We start from the raw sequence: 19,976 nt of genomic DNA, 5'->3' as shown, positions 1-19,976 counted from the left end.
TTTATCTGAACTTTTCTATAGGCTTATATGACTTTATTCAGATGCATACACTTTTTACAGTGCTGCATTAGAATAAACTGTGGCACTGGGGTGTGTGACAGCCCACTGCCCTCAGCTACCAACGGTAACTGGAGACTTGTGTGCGCGATCTTAGTCCCTTGATCACCATTATTTACCTAAGGATATATAAAAAAAAGTGAAAGAAAGCTTGTTTTATCTCCCCTCACCATTCCAGCCGGTGAGTAAAGATAAAACATGGCATGACAGGCCCCCAGCACGTCTCCAAGGCTTTCCCACTGCTGATCATTGAAGCGGAGGAATACTTTTGGAAGAGGTTTTTTTCCTTCAGACGGTGAAACAGATTGTATCCCTTGAGCAATCACTAAATACTCTTTAAGGTTCAGAAAGCCCTATTTTTTATGCACCAGCAGCTATGAATTTCTTTTACTTTTATAATTAAAGATGTCATGATGACATGATATTTAATGTATTCATTGGATATTTTTAAACTTTTGACTATGGCCTGCCACATAAAGCTGTTATTTCCATTGCTATTACTCTTTGGTGATATGGGCATGATATCTTTTAATTGGACAATCTCTAAGATTCGAGCTGGTCCTTATTAATACACCACAGGCTTTAATACAGCTTTCTACCTCCGGAAGCAGTGGTCTGTTATAGTGTGCAAGTTCATAAACAAGGATTGGTGGCGCTAAAGATACATTGTACAACCAGTCAATATGAGGAATAAACTTGTCATTATAGCCCTACTGGTGTTTTTTCACCTTCTCAACAAACCTGAATCAGAATAGTACCCTGTTAACTATAACATTAGAATCAGTGCCATCTTAGCGCATGGGCCAGATGGACACTTGCCTGGGGGCCCCATAAGCATAGGTATGTATGTATATGTATGTTAACATTTCAATGAACCTTGTATCATATATGATAATGTTGTGTGGCGGGATATGAACTTGGCTCCAATCTGTTATGCCATGTGTGAAGACTTTAATTTTGTCACTTTCTGTTTCACTTTCAAATTACCCATAAATCCTATTGTAGATTATCCATTTCTATAATAAAAAGCAAGATTTCCCGACGAATGGGTGTGTGGATCATCTTGTGAAGCGTAGTACATCGCCTCGTTACTTTCTACTGTAAAGTAGCCTGGCACTATGAACAAAGAGACGTCTACAGTGCAAAAGCAAAATGGACTATAGAGACTTAGACTTCCGGTTCTCCGGGCTTGGTCGTCGTTTACTAACTCGCTCATCCTTCTGAGTTTTCTTGACGTTGGCCCATGCCTGCTGCATGCCCACTAATTATAATTTACATTTTTATTCCTATGAGTAGTTGTTGTAGGGGCCCCAGTACACCGGTTTGCCCGGTGGCAATAATACTGTTAAAACGGCACTGATTAGAATGACACAAATGTGAGACAACTACTTTGTTTACAAGAGATAGTCTTATGTACAGGTAAATGCATTTTTAGGGACATACCTCCCTTATAAGTACGTAGCTTTGCATCTAATGGTCTAGTATTCATAAACAGGCCCATTTCTGGTGTTTTTTAGCAGCTTACTTTCTACTGGAAACTCCCATGTTGAGTCTCCAGAACAGTCACCAACTGGCAGAGTAGTGCAGGTCAAGCATAGTCAGAAGGAGAATGGAGATGTATAGTGACCTGGTGTAGTCCTACAATTATTAACAAGGATTCAAATAGTTCAGGGAAGAGATTCAGTCATTGCACTACACGTTCCAGATGGCGTATCAAAAGGATTAAACAGGTGCACAGTCAGAAGTAGCCGGGAGCCAGGCAAACAAAGCACTGAGACCACAAAGCAATTAGAATACAAGCTAAGGTTACTGTAGCTCACAAACCAGAGTTCAGATACAACACCTAACCAAGGTTGAAGCTATCCTCTCGGTTGCCTAAGGCAAACTATAGAAAAATGACTACTCCATGTGCTTTCATCCAGGGGAGCATCTACCATGAGGCAATTTTTTTAAGTTAAAGATTTTTATAAGTATTAGAAGTAGTAAAACATAAAAAACATATAATATTGCTATCACTGTAATTGTACTGAGCCACAGAACAAATACACAGTTGTGTTTTTTTTTCTATTTCAGCTCATGTAAACATTTTTAAAGTTATACAATACATTTTATGGTACATTAAATGGCATCGTTAAACATTTACCTTTGTTCTCCCAAATTTATCCCTAATATTGCTATGTTAACGGGGTTTTCTTATTACTTAAAATTGCTCCACAGCCACTCTGTACTTCCTGGTTGCCACTGATGAGGATGTGCGACTTCTGCAACCAATCAGGTCACTGCTGTCACAGGTTCTAGTCAGCAGCAACCAGGAAGTACGGGATGGCTGTGGAAAATTTTTAGGTAATGGAAAAACTACTTTAATCAAAAAATAAAGAAGTTATGGTTCTTGAAAGGCAGGAATGAAAGAAAACAAAAAGAAAAACAAAAAAGTCTGATTTTGTAGGGGGGGAAGAAGCACATATTTGATGGTTGTTTTTATGTAGAAGCATGGTCTTGTATTCTTCTCTATTTTTGTACCTCAAACTGAACTTATTGGTCCTAACATTGACCAGTTGGACACCACCTCCACAGATGCATGTGTCCTCATCTACTGGAGACGATTGGATTAGGGGTTCTTTCTGTTATGCTGCCTCCCGTTACGCGGACAGGTATAATTCCCTCCCCTCCAGAGTTGGCTGTCCCTCTCTAGATACTAAAACACTCTTATTCTTCAGAGTGTAGTTGCTCTTCCCACTTGATTTTTTCGTTGGGTTCTATGAGTACAACCCCTGGGTCAATCTATTATAGTGCGCATACTGTTAGGTATTTCTCCCACAAGCTTGTCCATTCATATTGGGTATGATATCTCTACTGGGATCATTCTAAATCACCTTTCATTATACGCTACACTACTTTATTTTATTCTAAAATTCACATTGGCGGTGAGTGTTTGTTTTTTCTAGCCCAGATAATTTTTAGTTATTTTACAATTAAAGGTTATGTTTTAAGAAATCAATGCAGTGAAAAGCCCTTTACCTAACAAGAGATTTCTCTGCCATAGTGAAACCATTCCACATAGTGCACTTAAAAATGAAAGCTGCTCTGTGATTGGTTGCAATGGGAATCAAAGAAAGTAGTTAAAAAAAAAAAAGACAGTTTTCACAAATCTGCCCCATATCTGTTTTGTATATAACCGGACAGTATAACCATATGTTTAAAATGTGGTACACTGTACCCCATTAATGAATATATTATGCTGAAATAATCACTGAGAGGCTTTCACAGTTGCAAGAGAATACAAAGCATCTTAATTAATGATCCTATTCTATCATTTCCAGTGTGGTTTAATTTAATTAGATGTGATCAGACAGATAATTGTGAAATTAATAAAAGTAAAAGATACTTATCTAGTGCTAGAGTGAGCAGTATGCCTATATGGCTGTGTCTGATATGCCACTCAACATATAAAAATTAAAGGAGTTTGGGCCTTACTCATTTTCAGTTTCTACCTTGACATGGATTGCCTACTAGCTTAAGATGAAGAAAACATCTGCTGCATGTAGCGGGGGACATGGCAGTGGCAGACAGGTAATTGTGTATATATATATATATATATATATATATATATATATATATATATATATATAAAATTTTCCTTCTTACACTAAAAGGGATGATTTTCGGGGAAGAGCTTATACTTAAAACTCTTCCCTGAAAATCACCTCAGGGGTGCTGGCAGACCATTGCATTCAATGGAGCCGCTGGCAGCAGCCGCGCCTCCATTGAAGGCAATGCGTGCATTCCCTATGGTGCACGCATGTCCTATCTTTGCAGGCGCACGCCTGTAAAACATGGCCATGTGAACACACCATAGAGAATTCAGTGGTTTTAATAGATGTGTGTTTTTGTGCGCGTGTATGCACACAAAGACGCTCATGTGAAGGCACCCTTAAAGGGAACCTATTAATTTAAACATGATGTGAGATCTCTATCTGTGGGAAGCATGTTTTGGAAAAGGAAGAACAGATATAAAAGTTTGTAGTCAGAGATTCACTATACTTTTTTTTCTTTTAAATGCTTGCTCAGTCTAGGCTTAGAAGTGCAGTGGGCAATCCTACTCACTGATTGATAGACTTGTATAAAAAGGCTGTCAATCATTGATACTACCATTTGACCTCTAAGCAATTTAAATAAATGAATTACACGTTATACTGAATCTTTAAGAAGGTACATGGGTACTGATTAGTTTCCAAAAGGTAACAAAGCCACTTGGACTGTACCTCTGGGGCGATTTAATGTGTGTCTTTATCACTTCATTACAGGCAACATTTTCAGCTGGTATTTAGTGACATTATAAAACAACACTTGCGCCAATCAGGTGCTGCGTACATCAAAGTAACATTTCAGTGTTCGCTTTGAGTACATGACTTAGCCTCGAGGAAAATAAATGTTATTTTAATTGTGTAGCATGTATTCTTATGTGGAGCACTTCTTTACTACAAAATAACGTAGGAAACACTAGTTACTATGATATTCATAGTACAGATTTACTCATTAAGGCTTTATTCCCACGAGTGCATATGCGGTGCGTTTTCACGCCCGGGCGCATGTACGGTACCCATGTGAAGCACTGATTTCCAATGCAGCCGTTCAAATGGGCGAATATACGGCGTATAAATAGGCCGGCAGCACGAAAAATAGAACATATACATGGCCGGCGCATATACGCTCAGCCTAAGCATAGTTCTGGAACTATGTTTTGGCCAATGAACGGCGGCGGGTCCTATAGACTCCTATGGGGGCAGGGAAAGAGAAGGAAGGAGCAGGCATTTTTGTAGTGTCCAATGCTGCGAAAAGCTTACAGGTGCCTCTATGTAGGCACTGGAAGGCATCCCGAGGATTTTGGCAGAGCGAAGGTATTTGAGGTGCGGCGTATTTTTTCGCAAAAAATGACGCTCGCGGTCATGTGAATGGGCGAGAAAACGCTGACCTTTATCGCAGAAAAAAGCCCAATCAGGCGCTTATACGGAGTAAGTGTGAAAACAGAAAAACGCCGTTGCCATATATGCGCTCGTGGGAAAGAGCCCTAAAAGTGAGAAGCCAAAGAATAAAAACAGAATCCTAGCAGAGATTACAAGAAGAGCACTTCAAGCCCTCAACACGGTTTTTACTACTAGTCTGAACATGCTGTTGCTTTTTCCACATTCTCCAAGGACAAAAGGTTAGAAGAGTTGCTAGAAAATTCATAGGGCTTTAAAAATGTCTAAATGGCAGTAACAAACATTACCATTAATTGTTACACTGCATGCGATAGAGTGGAACGTAAGAAGTGATGAGAAGAGGATAAAAATGGGAGATATTGCAAAACCTTTTGCTATTACATTTATTACTCTACCCTTGTAAAATGCTCTGGACTCAGATGCTGTATACTATCGCATGTTAGTGTTTAATTAAAAGAGTTTGGCTAGTGATTTTTTTTTTGCAACGCTGTAAAATAATGAACTAACCTATACTCACCCTTTAAAGGTCCCAGTGTGGCAGGAACCTGAGAAGGGTGAGTGCAGGTCATTTTATTATTTTACAGCATTGCAGGTATCTAGAGTTCAGGTGTTCTGCTATCGCATGCACTCCCATTGAAATGAATGCTGCATGCTCAATTGCCACTCCACTTATGCATGGACCCTTAGGTAGTTCTTTTGCTTTTCTCACCTGATTTGTTCACATGTAAAAAGTGAGCACGTAAGTGTGACTGTGCCATTTGTATGCTGCTTTTGTTTATAAAATGATATGATTGCATTTGCTTTGTAGCTGCTGCTTGGCATTGAGTGCCTACTGGTAACCAGTAAAAGCAGGTTTATACACTGCTGTTTTACCTTGTATTTAAAATTTCAAAATATCAAAAGAAAGATTGTCATAATGAGTATTGAAATTAGGATTGCCGATTCCCACTCCCATTAAAGTCAAAGTGTGTGCATTTGTGTGGCTCAGTTGTTAGCACTGCAGCTTTTAGTGCTGGGATTCTAGGTTCAAATCATATCAATAACAAAGAGGAAGAAAAAGCAGGTTTTGCTACTTTTCAGTGCAGGAGTCTGCAGTTCTAGGTTCAAATTTGTCCAAAGGCAGAATCTGAATGGAGTTTTTCAAAGTACTGAAGGACAACAGTGCCAACACCTGAGCCACATTCATAGAACACACACACTGTCTTTTGAAGTCATACTATGTTAAGTACAAAATTAATTTTACCTCTATGTACAGTTTTCATATTTTATTTTTATGAGCCAATAATAAACCTTGTATGTCTATTGGAGCTGAGCGAACGTGCTCGTTTAGAGCAATTACTCGATCAAGCATCGCTTTTTTCGAGTAACTACCTAATCGGGCGAAAAGATTCGGAGGGCGCCAGGGGTGAGCAGGAGGGAGTGGGGGGGGGGGAGAGAGAGAGAGTGCTCCCCCCCTGTTCCCCCCTGCTACCCACCGGTCCACCCCGCCGTCCCTCGGCGCCCCCGAATCTTTTCGCCCGAGTAGGCTGTTAATTGAAAAAAGGGATGCTCGATCGAGTAATTGTCCTAAACGAGCACGTTCGCTCAGCTCTAATGCCTATCAACAATGCATGAGATTAAAATAAAAAACTAAGTATTTATTGAAGTTTTATGTCATTTTATCAATCACGTGACTAGAAATCAAATATAATTATACATTAGGAACATTTATCTAATTGAAAGTAAGACTCATTCTTTTAGAACTGCCTTATTTTCCCTTCACTAGTAATAAATATATGTTTGAAAAGGTTGACTAGTAATACTTACTGTATGTACAGCCATATACTTCTACTCTCATTCCAATCCTGCCATTCATATTCCAATCTATTGGGTTGAAACGCAGGTATCTTGCTCGTATATGGTTCTGAAGCTTGTAGTGAAGCACACTGTCAGCATTTGTATTTCCTACAAATTCCTAAAATGACAAGATATACATATAAATAATAAATCTTAATAGCAGATAATAAAACCACACCCAAAATTCTTTTATAAGCTTGCTTGACATATGAATAATAATTTAAAAAAACCATTATTTGATAGAATTCATATGTTTCTAAAGTTTATTCCAAAATGTATGATATGTCCTGAAAATAGAACTAGATTCAAAAAATATTGAAAAACCTGATACAGATGGACATCATTTTCTGCAACAGCGACACAAAAATAAAGATATCAATTGCAGGAAAACAAAATTGAGCATATGATTTAGCAGAGGTTATTTGTACCTGATGTGCCTTGTGTAATATAAAGTGATGGGTCATACAACTGCTGAACATGACTTAGGCCTCATGTTTATGGGTGGATTTGATTTGTGGAATCTACAAGTCAAGCCACCCATAGGGATACATGGGCCGTCTGCAAATGCATTAAAGCATGCGGATTTGATTTGTGAACCTTTTGGTCTGGAAAACAAATCGCAGCATGCCCCATTTAATATTGGATCCCGCACGGACGGCTTCCATTGAAGTCAATAGAAGCCATCCGATCCGCGGCCCACCCATAGCTGACACTAAGGACAAGCCACGGATCTCATGTGAAAGCAGGAGTTTGAAAAAAAAACCTCCTACTGTGCATGTGCGCCGGCGCACCCGCATACACCCGCCGCGAGGAAGACAGAAGATTTGGTCAGAATGCAGAAGACCAGCACAGGATCCACACAGGCAAAATAGTGTTCTCGGCCACGGGCAGGGTGTGATTTTGCTACGGGCTCCTGGAATCTGACCCACCTGTGGACATGAGGCCTTAGAATGGTTCAAAATGCCCCTGTATTACTCTGCACTGTCAGTTAACAGAGACCTCCACCTCTTCATGTTGCACGATTATATGTCAATGTTATGTGGTGGTAGATGACACATCATCACCTTACAATGACCAAAGCAAGTGGTGGGCTAATGGAGCAGTGGTGTATTTAACATGTTAATATATTCAAATGTCAATAAAATTATATTCAACATTTTCAACCAGTTGGAAGCCATTTAAGTTAGAAATGCCCGGTCATATAGTAGTTTTAACTGAAAAGTATAATGGACTATATATTATAGATTGTATTTGCTTTCTCCCTGCTTTTTTAGTACATTTTCTAAGTATCTTCTCTTTGTGCTCTGTGGTGGTTCAAAACATTATCTAAATCATCTTTAAAATGGGAAACAGACTATGCTAAAGTGAAATTTGCATATAGATTAAAAACAATTTAGCCTTTATAAAAAATGGTAAGTCTGTATTTATTCACACTAAAATGCATCTATTTACCAGAAAATTTAGCAACACTGCTATATTAAATCAAGCAAGTGACCGAGAATTATTGTTGAACTTTCTTTGTTATAAAAGATACCCATTAAAACAGCTAAATTAGATTTCACTAGACTTTTAGCGACGGTATATAATAAACGACTTGCGGTGAAGGAAGAAAGACACTCTAGATTATTTTTATACTGTGATTATACCTTGTTGCTCAGATTTTGCAGCTGGGATTTACACTAACTAGCCACTTCATTAGACACTACATCTGTACAACGTCTCTTTGCTACAAATGGCTGTTCAACTCGGCAGCAACCTCATGCATAAAAGAATGTAGTCATGATCAAGAGATTCCGATGTGGCTCAGACTATAATAAAAAGTGATCTGAATGATGATACAATGATGTTTGTGCCAGACCCAGACCATAAACTGCTGATATTTAGTTTAGACAGATACAGCAGTCTAGCTTTTGTTTTTAGACTTTGGTTAGTATATTCTGTATGTTTCTAGAAAATGATGAGCAAAAAAAACTGCTTAATAGATGGAAATGACTTGTTAATGAGAGGTCGGAGAAGAGTAAGCCAGGATACTGCAAGCTGAGATGAAATGGACAGTAACTGAAATAGTCATTAATTACAACTAGGATGTTTTTAACAGGACCATAGAAAAAAACAGCACATTCGACCAGGAAGCTGATGGGCAGCAGACTACAGAAGAATAAGTACATGACAGCTAAGAAAGAAAACCTGTAGGTACAGTGGGCGCATGCTCACACAACCTGGTCTTTGGAATATTGCATTATACATTGATTGACTGGTCTTGTAAGATAGCTGAGTTAGGTTTGAGGTTGTAGGTGGGAGGCTGATGATAGCTACCATACAGAGGAATGGGCAGCAATTATGAGCACACAAAGCTCCATAGAATTAAAGTTTACTCCGACTAGGGCTCAGTCTTAGTGGTTTCTCAGTACAGGTATAACTTGTGATGGCTACAGTTCAAGGCCCAAAAGTGTTGTAATTCCATGGTACAAAAGCTTGTCGGTTTCAGATACATATAGTGTTCAATCCCACCACACATGGTTAGGTTCAGCGCTGAAATGTTGATTCATGCCCAATACCTTAGCTCTACAATATCTCATCATATGTCATAATGACATAGAGAAACATGCCCAACAAATTTGCAAGGATAGACCTGAGACATACCCTAAAGCATGGCAAATATAAATTTTATCTGTGCCCTGCAGAATGTAGGGTAAGAATTTGGGGTAAGCCATATGAATCTATATGTTTATGATGGCTGCGGTTGGTGATACACTAACATGTGGTAAGTTTTCTAGCTACACATTAGGCCTCTTAATATCAAATAAGCATTGTTTAAAAGATCCTAACACCTTTGTGATGATTCTTTTCATTGTTTATTGTCTCCTGAAATGCAAAATGAAGCCATTTTATAAATAGTCTTCATTACGTTTCAGAAAAAACATACTTTAAAGTTTGACTCAGGAATGGAACTTTGAGTCACGGAGATGGGCCATGATGGCTTCTCCCCAACCTGTGGCATGTAGGCTAACAGCTCTCTCCCTATAAAAAGAAGAGATAGTTGTCACTCTGCATTATGCTGTTGGGTAGAGTCTGGCACATTTAAGAATCAAACATACACTAAGGCAATATGCATAGCTGTTCTGGGTTGATGCTGTGCATGGTTTGTTAGTTGCATCATTTTTTGGTGACTCTATCAAGATTTTTTCTGTATTGAGGTTAGAGGTTGACAGATTGATAGATCAATGCAAAATGAATGTCAATTTGTCATCAGTTTAGATCATTTGGAGGGTGAGGTGCTTAGCATTTCTTCATTCTTCACAAAGCCCTCCCGGTATTGCCAATTGTGTAAAAGGAAGGAAGATAAGTTAGTACTAGTGTTGCTCATCTTTATCTGCTGAGGGATAAAATCATCCCAACTTTCACTAAATTAGGTTAGTTCAAATTGATTTTAGATAAAAATTGCAGGAAAATTGCATTTCTCATAATGCTTGCTGCAGAGGTCTACGTGCAGCCAATTAGCAGCCACGGCACCTTGCTGATGTCACCAAATGTGTCCACTATTTTGCACATGTGCAGCAGTTTCATCAGATGCCTGCATCAATTTACCTAGCTATAGACAACATAGGCACAGTATAACGGTCTGTTGTTAATAGTAATACTTATACCTGTCGCTCATCATCAGAGCCACAGCCGCTACCATTTATTTTTTATTTTATGCTTACTGGCAACCTATTTTCTAGAAATTAGATCTCTCCTGGGGTCATTGCACCCATAGCTAGTGTCGGCTAGGAACAGATAAGACGGTAGGTTCCAAACTATTGTTGGATCCTTCTTCTGATATCAATTGAAACAAGTTCTGAGCAGGATATTATAACTCCTACTTCCTTTGAACTGCGGATAGAGTGGGCAAAAGTTTCTCTCACTCTATCACGGCCATACTTAGGAGTATGGGCATTGATCCATGTTATGCCGACATCTAAGAGAGTGCCAGTTATTATAAGAAGCTAACATATCTGGCATATTGTTGTGAGATTTTTAAGTGCTGGCACTCATTAATTTCGTGCCCGCTTTTTATAGCAGCATAATGCCAGGTTATGACTATTGAAGAAACGACAAGAATATAGAGTAAGTGAAATATTCTATTTTCAGTTACAGTATTTTTGAATCAACACTGGAGAGAAACATATGTTTGAAAAATTCGAAACACATATCTAATTCTGAGATGAGCTCCTGATGAACTGTCCTAATAGGACAGGGAAACGCGTTGAGCAACCATCCAGTTCCAAAATAATAAAGGATTAATTCGTATGTTCCCAAACCTATGAACAATAAAAATTCCTCATCTCATACTAAGAACATCCTTTTTGCTCTGATACAACGGGCTTTAAAAAAAAAACCTCCAGAAATTCTGTCTGGTCTAATGAGATCTTTCTTGAAATCTCTCTTGTCTTACTCTGGGAAGTGATCGCCTTCTGAAACATTTGTACGCCGATGCCAGTCTGCATAATTTACGCAAGAGTGTTGGAGGGACATCACGTAATGGTTTTATGATTTCTATCTCGCTAACTCATTAGATACCAATCTCCCAACTGTCTGGTAAGTTCACCACTACTCAATACTGCAGGGAGAGAGTCTTTGGGCAAGAAAGGGAGACATCTTCTTCAACACATTTCTCCACCCATGGGAGAAGTATAGAGAGGGAACAAAAGGAGAAAGTGGAGGGGGATATTATAGGTCCAGATACAGTGGAGGGGGCTACGCAATGTTCTTTCCATTTACCACTAACCCCAGCTATTCCATGTGGATGGTGGGTCCAGCCAGAAGACACTTTTATGCCTGACCCTGAGGAATGTGGGCCACCACTATGCGGCACCTTGAGGCACATGGATGCTTTTATGCTACATTGCTTGCAGAAGGACCATTGCATAACCCACATCAAACCATCAGATTATTACTGGGTGGCCATCTTTTTTGATTCCTGCTACAAAGCCAAAATGACAAATCTCATTCTGGCAGTGGAGAGTGACTTCAAAATGTGGCACAGACTGTTAAGCAACTTGAGCAAAGCATTGTCACAAGTCCATGGTGATGCATTTACAATAGATCACAGCTCTGTTGCTCATGGTGCACAAGCAGGAAGCCGCAGTAACAGCACCACCACCAGTGGCAGCAAATTCTAACAGAGATGTGGCATAGTTTTTTTCAGACCGCAGCCTTTTGCAAAAGCACATACATGGCGTTGGCCCCTTTGACTTCTTGGTGTCTAAGCTGGACAAGTGGCAGAACTTGCACAACATGCTTTAGAGGTGCGTGTTTGCCCAGCTGCCAGTGTGGTACCAGAAAGAGGGTGTCCAGCACAGTTTGGGGTGTGATAACTGAGATATGCATCTGCCTGTTCACAGACAATGTGGGTGTCAGAACCGGCAACTCTCGGGGCCGCCGTGCCCGCACCACCGGTCCGGCCACCCGGGGTACAGGAGCGCGGCGCAGAGGTACCCCGGTTCTTGTGATCTCCCCGGGCCGCTGTAAGACTGGTCGCCGCCGGGTTGCTAGGGAGGCAGCTGGTGCTTCTAGTGTCCTGACTACCAGGCTGGCTTCCCTAGTAACTGTCTGTGCAGCTAGACTGGGGGCGTGTCCCCAGCACCGCCCTGATTAGCCCTGCTGCTGTCAGGCTCCCCGCCCCAATCAGCTTCTGGGGCGGGAGCGCTGACAGCATTTAAATAGGTGTGTTTTCCTCTCAGGCCTCGCCAGTGTTAGTTTGGTTCTCCAGCTGCACCCGCGTTTATCCTGACTGCTCTTGTGACCTCGGCTTTTCTGACACCTGCTTTTGGACTTGACTACGTTTTTGCCTGACCCCTCCGTACTGCGTACCCTCTTGTTGCCTACCCGGATTGTCTGACCATTCTACCGTTGCTTGTCTCAGTGTCTGTTTGTCTCCCGTGTCCCGCTTCCCTAGTGAGGGTAGGGACCGTCGCCCAGTTGTCGCCCTGGGGGTTAGCCCAGGGGGGCAAGTAGGCAGGGACAGGGGTTGCGGGATATCTCAGGGACCCCCATATCCCGGACACTGTCCTGACAGTAACACTGGCCGAACTAAGGTCAGACCCTTGCATCCGCCCGGCAACTTTGAGCCCCTCGATGGAGGCCGTGGCGGCTGTAGCGAACCAGGTCCAGGTCCTTACGACCCTTGCCCAGGACCTAACAGCCCGCTTGCAGCCACGGGAACAAGTGGCAGCTGCAGGTCCCATGCAGCCCTCGTCTGCTCCAGGAACGATGTCAGAACCTCGAGCCACGCTTCCGGATTGCTTCTCCGGAGAGAGAGATCAGTTTTTTGCATTTAGAGAGAGCTGCAAGCTCTACTTTGATCTCCGCCCCCACTCCTCTGGTACTGAATACCAGAAAGTGGGAATCGTAATTACCCGCCTGAGGGGAGAGCCCCAGAATTGGGCTTTCTCGCTACCAGCTGGCTCTCCAGCCCGACTATCCCTTGACGCCTTTTTTTTCGCCCTGGGTCAAATTTATGACGAACCCGACCGGGCGGGCTACGCAGTCTCCAGACTTCTGGCCCTGCGCCAGGGTTGTAAGATGGCGGAGGACTACTGTTCCCAATTCCGTCAACATTGTACGGAATCCCGGTGGAACGATGCCGCCCTAAAAGACTTATTTTTGACCGGTCTGTCTGAGGGTCTCAAGGACCTACTTGTGGCCCACCCAGAGCCTAAAACCCTGGAGCAAGCCATGTCGCTGGCTATTCGAGCCGACCGACGTTTGAGGGCCAGACACGCCGCTCGGACCACCCCACTCCCCACGTCTACTTCTTCGACTGACCCGACCGTTTACCCTCCCACCACCGAGGCCATGGAGCTGGGAGCCGTGAACCCCGAGCAACGACGGGAACACCGCCTGAAGAAGAACCTCTGCTTCTACTGTGGGAAGCCGGGTCACCGCATTGCTACCTGCGCTAAGAAGCCACGGCAGGAAGAACTCCCGCTCCTAGGCAGTTATCGGGGGGACTGTCTAGGAGCCAAGGTACTCCCTGTGTTGTCCAAAATGTTAGTGCCTTGCACCCTAGAATTTCATGCTTTCCACCGTACTGGGCAAGCCTTTGTTGATTCGGGGGCTGCGGCTAATTTCGTTAACTTTAATTTCGTTGCTCAACTGTCCGGGGTTTTGTTACGTTTAGAAACTCCGATTCTGGTTTCAGGAGTGGACTCCACTCCTTTGCAAGCAGGGGTGGTTAATCTGGTAACCCCTGAAGTAAGGTTTACTATAGGAGCCTTACACGTGGAAACCTGCACCTTTCTAGTGATGAGAGATTTGTCTGTGGACGTCGTCCTAGGCCTCCCCTGGCTCCGGGAGCACAACCCGGTAGTAAATTGGGACACGTTGGAACTGGTAAAGTGGGGTCCCCGCTGTGCCAACCACCTTTGTGCGGTGAAGGTGGGAATCTCCACCTGCGAGGGGAGCCCCCTACCAGAATACCTCTCCGAGTTTTCTGACGTGTTCTCCAAACAATTATCTGAAGCTCTGCCCCCTCATAGGGAATGGGACTGTAAAATAGACTTGATTCCTGGGGCCAAACTTCCTAAGGGCCGCATTTATAACGTTACGGTTCCAGAGAGAGAATCCATGAGGGACTACATCCAGGACAGCCTGGCCAAGGGGCACATCCGGCCCTCAGAATCCCCGGTGGGTGCCGGGTTTTTCTTCGTTGAGAAGAAGGATGGGGGTCTCCGGCCCTGTATTGACTATAGAGAGCTAAATAAAATCACAGTCCGAAACCAGTATGCTCTTCCACTCATTCCTGACCTCCTCAACCAGGTCGCTGGTGCCCGATGGTTTTCTAAACTTGATCTCAGGGGAGCATACAACCTCATCCGCATTCGGGAGGGGGATGAGTGGAAAACCGCCTTCAATACGCCCCTCGGGCATTTTGAATACCTAGTTATGCCTTTTGGATTGTGTAACGCCCCCGCCATTTTTCAGGGGTACATGAACTCAGTGTTTCAGGATATCATGGGGGTGTTCGTGGTTGTATATCTAGACGACATTTTGATTTTTTCCTCCGACTTGCCGAGTCACCATACTCACGTTCAGACTGTGCTAGCTCGACTCAGACATAACAAGCTGTTTGCTAAACTCGAGAAATGTGTTTTCGGGGTACAAAAGATATCATTTTTGGGGTATATCATCACGCCATGCGACTTCCAGATGGATCCTGAAAAGGTGAAGGCCATCACGGAGTGGGCTCAGCCAGGGTCGTTGAAAGCCCTTCAACGCTTCCTCGGCTTCGCCAACTACTATCGCAAATTCATTAAAGACTTCTCCGTGGTGGCTAAACCTCTAACGGACCTCACCAGAAAGGGGGCAGATGTGAGGACCTGGTCTTCTGAGGCTCTGAGGGCCTTCAATACCCTAAAGGCGGCGTTCTCGTCTGCACCTGTCCTAGTACAACCGGATCTGTCCAGTCCTTTTGTGGTGGAGGTAGATGCCTCTGAGTTTGGTGTGGGAGCGGTACTGTCCCAAGGTCCCTCCACTCTCACCAACCTTAGACCGTGTGCCTATTTTTCTAGGAAGTTTTCGTCCACCGAACGGAACTATGATATAGGCAACCGGGAATTGCTGGCGATTAAGTGGGCTTTCGAAGAGTGGAGGCATTTTTTGGAAGGAGCCCATCACCAGATTACGGTACTCACTGACCATAAAAACCTCACTTATCTAGATTCCGCTAAGAGGTTAAATGCTCGGCAAGCCCGCTGGGCCTTGTTTTTCTCTCGGTTCAATTTTGTTGTTACCTATAGACCCGGTTCTAAGAATGTCAAGGCTGATGCCCTGTCTAGGAGTTTTGGTTCTCCGGAACCTTCCGAGCCGGAGCCTGAGAGCATTCTCTCCCCCGGGGTGGTCCTCGCTGCTGTCTCCTCCGACCTTTCACCTCTCATTCACGCCGCTCAACAATCTGCTCCTGAAGCCCTTCCGGAAGGCAAATTATTTGTCCCGTTGTCACTGAGATTGAAAGTGTTAGAGGAGACACATGCTTCAGTCCTAGCTGGACACCCCGGTATCAGGGGTACTCTGGAGTTAGCGGCCAGACTCTATTGGTGGCCGCACATGGCCAAGGATGTACGGGTATTTGTGTCCGCGTGCCCGGTTTGCGCAAGGGGGAAGAACCTCAGGAGACGTCCTGAGGGGCCTCTTCTGCCCTTGCCCATTCCGTCCAGGCCATGGTCCCATTTGTCCATGGATTTTATTACTGATCTGCCATCCTCGCTGGGGAATACGGTCATTTGGGTAATAGTTGACCGTTTCTCCAAAATGTCTCATTTTGTTCCACTTGGCAAGTTGCCTAACGCCAAACTTTTGTCTGAGATGTTCATCAAGGAGATTGTTCGGTTACATGGCATCCCCGAGGATATTGTGTCTGATAGAGGGGTTCAGTTCGTCGCTCGCTTCTGGCGAGCCTTCTGTAAAAATCTAAACGTTAATTTGTCCTTTTCCTCCGCTTTCCATCCCGAGAGTAACGGACAAACGGAACGGATGAACCAAGAACTTATCCAGTATCTGCGACTGTTTGTCTCTGATAACCAGCATCAGTGGGCCAACTACTTACCTCTCGCCGAATTTGCTATTAACAACCATGGTAACTCGTCGACCCAACTGTCACCTTTTTTTTGTAACTATGGGTTCCATCCCCGGTTCTCGCTTTCTACTCCTTTGGTCTCGAACAATCCGGCCGCCGACATATCCGCCGAAGAACTGTGCACAGTTTGGGCCCAGGTTCGTAAGAACCTTCAGGGTTCCCAAGAGAAACTGCGTAAATACGCAAATAAAAGACGTACTATCTCTGCACCTTTTGTGGTCGGGGAGCAGGTTTTATTATCATCTAAGAATCTGAGACTTAAGGTTCCCTCCCTGAAACTTGCTCCTCGGTTCATTGGCCCATTTACGGTTTCTCAGGTTATCAACCCGGTGTCATATAAGTTGGCACTTCCTGACCCCTGGAAGGTCCACAAGGTTTTTCACAAGAACTTGCTTAAGAAGTATGTGACTCCAGTTCTCCCCACCCAGAACCCGCCTCCTCCCTCTCTGGTACAGGGGGAACTGGAGTATGAAGTAGAAAGGCTTGTGGATGCCCGACGGGTTAGAGGTGGGCTGCAGTACCTGGTCCACTGGAGAGGATTTGGCCCTGAGGATAGGACGTGGGTCCCTGCCAGGGACGTTCATGCGCCACGCCTAGTCCAGGCATTCCACAGGGCTTTCCCGCTTAAGCCCGCACCTGGCCATGGGGGTCCGGTGTACCCCCGTAGAAGGGGGGGTACTGTCAGAACCGGCAACTCTCGGGGCCGCCGTGCCCGCACCACCGGTCCGGCCACCCGGGGTACAGGAGCGCGGCGCAGAGGTACCCCGGTTCTTGTGATCTCCCCGGGCCGCTGTAAGACTGGTCGCCGCCGGGTTGCTAGGGAGGCAGCTGGTGCTTCTAGTGTCCTGACTACCAGGCTGGCTTCCCTAGTAACTGTCTGTGCAGCTAGACTGGGGGCGTGTCCCCAGCACCGCCCTGATTAGCCCTGCTGCTGTCAGGCTCCCCGCCCCAATCAGCTTCTGGGGCGGGAGCGCTGACAGCATTTAAATAGGTGTGTTTTCCTCTCAGGCCTCGCCAGTGTTAGTTTGGTTCTCCAGCTGCACCCGCGTTTATCCTGACTGCTCTTGTGACCTCGGCTTTTCTGACACCTGCTTTTGGACTTGACTACGTTTTTGCCTGACCCCTCCGTACTGCGTACCCTCTTGTTGCCTACCCGGATTGTCTGACCATTCTACCGTTGCTTGTCTCAGTGTCTGTTTGTCTCCCGTGTCCCGCTTCCCTAGTGAGGGTAGGGACCGTCGCCCAGTTGTCGCCCTGGGGGTTAGCCCAGGGGGGCAAGTAGGCAGGGACAGGGGTTGCGGGATATCTCAGGGACCCCCATATCCCGGACACTGTCCTGACAGTGGGTCACCTGACGTTTCTTAAAATAAACCAGGCATTTAACCTGTTTCCTGTACCCCCATGGCAGATTCCATTGATTAGTTAGCACACTGGCAATTTGTATTCACATATGAGTGAGCATAAATTTATATCAAAGACCACATTGTGCCCTCAAGGTGCTGTTGTTGGTGGTGGTGCTTCTTCTCCTGCTTCTTCCATGTGTTCTCCTCCTACTTCCCACCAAATAAAAAATATGGAAATATAGAAATATATAGCTACAGTTCTGATGTTCACAGGAGGAGCACGCTGTGCCCTCAAGGTGCTGTTGCTGCTGGTGGTGATGGAACTGCTGCTGCTCTCGTTCTCCTGCTTCTGCCATGATTCCTCCTCCTTCTTATCCCAAAACACAAATGCTCTAAAGCATAAGAAATATCTGTAGCTTTTCCTTGGAGAAGGCCTATGATTGGCTGTTCTGTTCGCCTAGTAGAATTTGTCCTTTGTAAACTTCATGACATTGCTTTAAAGACAAGCCACACACCTGCTGTCCAGCATAGAGAAATGTTTGGTAGTTCTACAGCTATTCCTTGGAGAAGGCCCATGCTTGAGTGTTGTTTTCACCTGGCAGATTTTATCCTTGTAAAATTTATCACAAGGCTTTTAAAACAAGCAACACATCTGCCTTCCTTAGAGCAAGTTTTGATCTAGAAGACCCTATTTGGGCCTTCTTTTGTTTTCAGTGACACCTCTGTGCTACAATTGACCCCCACACCACTTTACCCTGATTTGACCAATTTTTGGGAAGAGCACAGTGTTCCCCAGTTCTCAGTCTTTATTCCCAACAATATTTCACAGAGTAGGCAGAGCAAAAAGTCCCCAAATTTAACTTAAGTAGCCCTTTCACAGTGGTGACTTGAATTAAAAAATATAATTTTTATTTTGAACTTTTTAAAAATGCACATATAGGGGCACAACACATAAAACAACAAAAACAAAAAAAGTAAGTAAGGGGCGTGGTAAATACCATCCAACCACACCGTCACTAAAGATGGGCATCCAATTGTGCTGTGTGTGTGGGTGTTTGTGTGATCTGGTCACCGGCGACCACGAAGTTTTTTTGTCCTGCTTAAAGCCGGTAATGTATGAGGCAGGGGTATATTGGTACTTGGGGTTTGTAAGATTATCCCCAGTTGTTTTGGTCTTTTTTATTTATAAAGCCCACACACCGTAGATGGATGCAATTTTTAGTGATTTGAACGTTTGTTTCTTCACAATTCTTTTTTGCCCCCCCCCCCTTTTTTTCAAAGGAGGGTAGAGGTACCTGACCAATTCCTAAATGGATGGTCGGAATTGGCCTTGGCCGTAGGGATCATCTCCCGAGGTTGCTAGATATGTATGATGCCAACCTCCAGAGAGAGTCTCCCGGTTAGTATAGGACGGCCTCGCCTCTATAGATATGGGTCGTAGTGTAAATACTTGACCCAAGCGTATTCGAATTTCCCTTTTTAGTATGCTGATTCTCGTATTTAATTGCTTGACGCGTTTCACCACTTCAATTCTCGTGGATCATCAGGAGCATTATAAATCGGGATTGAGTAGAGACAGTATAGATGATATCATGAGGTCACCAATAGACCAATTGATAAAGAAACGAATATCTTAATTTTTGGAGGGCCTGTTCATGCAGCAGGTTTCTCAAAGGATCGGGTCTAGCCTGGGTAGAAAGTTCGATACTCAAATTTCTCTTATTGACAAAAGCAATAATTTGAGATTTGCCAGAGATAGCGTATCCTAATGACCCAAATCAGCCTTGAATGCGAATGTCTGGCGTGGGGTGTTCAGGACTGATACGGGAATGTTCAAGCTGCTACTACTCACAGAAACATACCATAGGGATGCAGTATTATGCTGTGAGTAGAGTAGTATTGGAGCAATCCGTCTCTGTCCAGAGATTGGATAGCCGGTTCGTCCTATGCAATATGCATACTGGGACGCTAAGCCGGTATCGCAAGGGTTTTTGTGCCTGTGCTTATTCAGGACACATATCCCCAGGTGAGGAAAAGGAGAGAAGCACTAGCCCCCTGCTTCTCTATAGAGAACACCCCGTTCACCAATCTGCTGCTTCTTTAGCTATCACATAAACAGACTAGTGGTTTACTAGCCTGTTA

The 19,976-nt window shown here is 44.0% G+C and overlaps 1 protein-coding gene across 1 annotated transcript in view; it reads right to left on the bottom strand.

Annotated features, from left to right (window-relative positions):
* The window catches only part of CNTNAP4 (contactin associated protein family member 4), a 303,723-nt gene that overhangs the window by 190,421 nt on the left and 93,326 nt on the right, over nucleotides 1-19,976 (bottom strand). Inside the window, exon 4 of the mRNA XM_066605004.1 lies at nucleotides 6,846-6,993. Within this exon, the coding sequence (XP_066461101.1) occupies nucleotides 6,846-6,993 (148 nt within the window). The remainder of the gene's footprint in view (nucleotides 1-6,845; nucleotides 6,994-19,976) is intronic.

The sequence above is a fragment of the Eleutherodactylus coqui genome, chromosome 5 (genome assembly GCF_035609145.1).
Source record: "Eleutherodactylus coqui strain aEleCoq1 chromosome 5, aEleCoq1.hap1, whole genome shotgun sequence".
NCBI classification, from domain to species: domain Eukaryota; kingdom Metazoa; phylum Chordata; class Amphibia; order Anura; family Eleutherodactylidae; genus Eleutherodactylus; species Eleutherodactylus coqui.
Note: the sequence above shows the minus strand (reverse complement) of the source record. Positions and strands in the feature narration are given on the sequence as shown.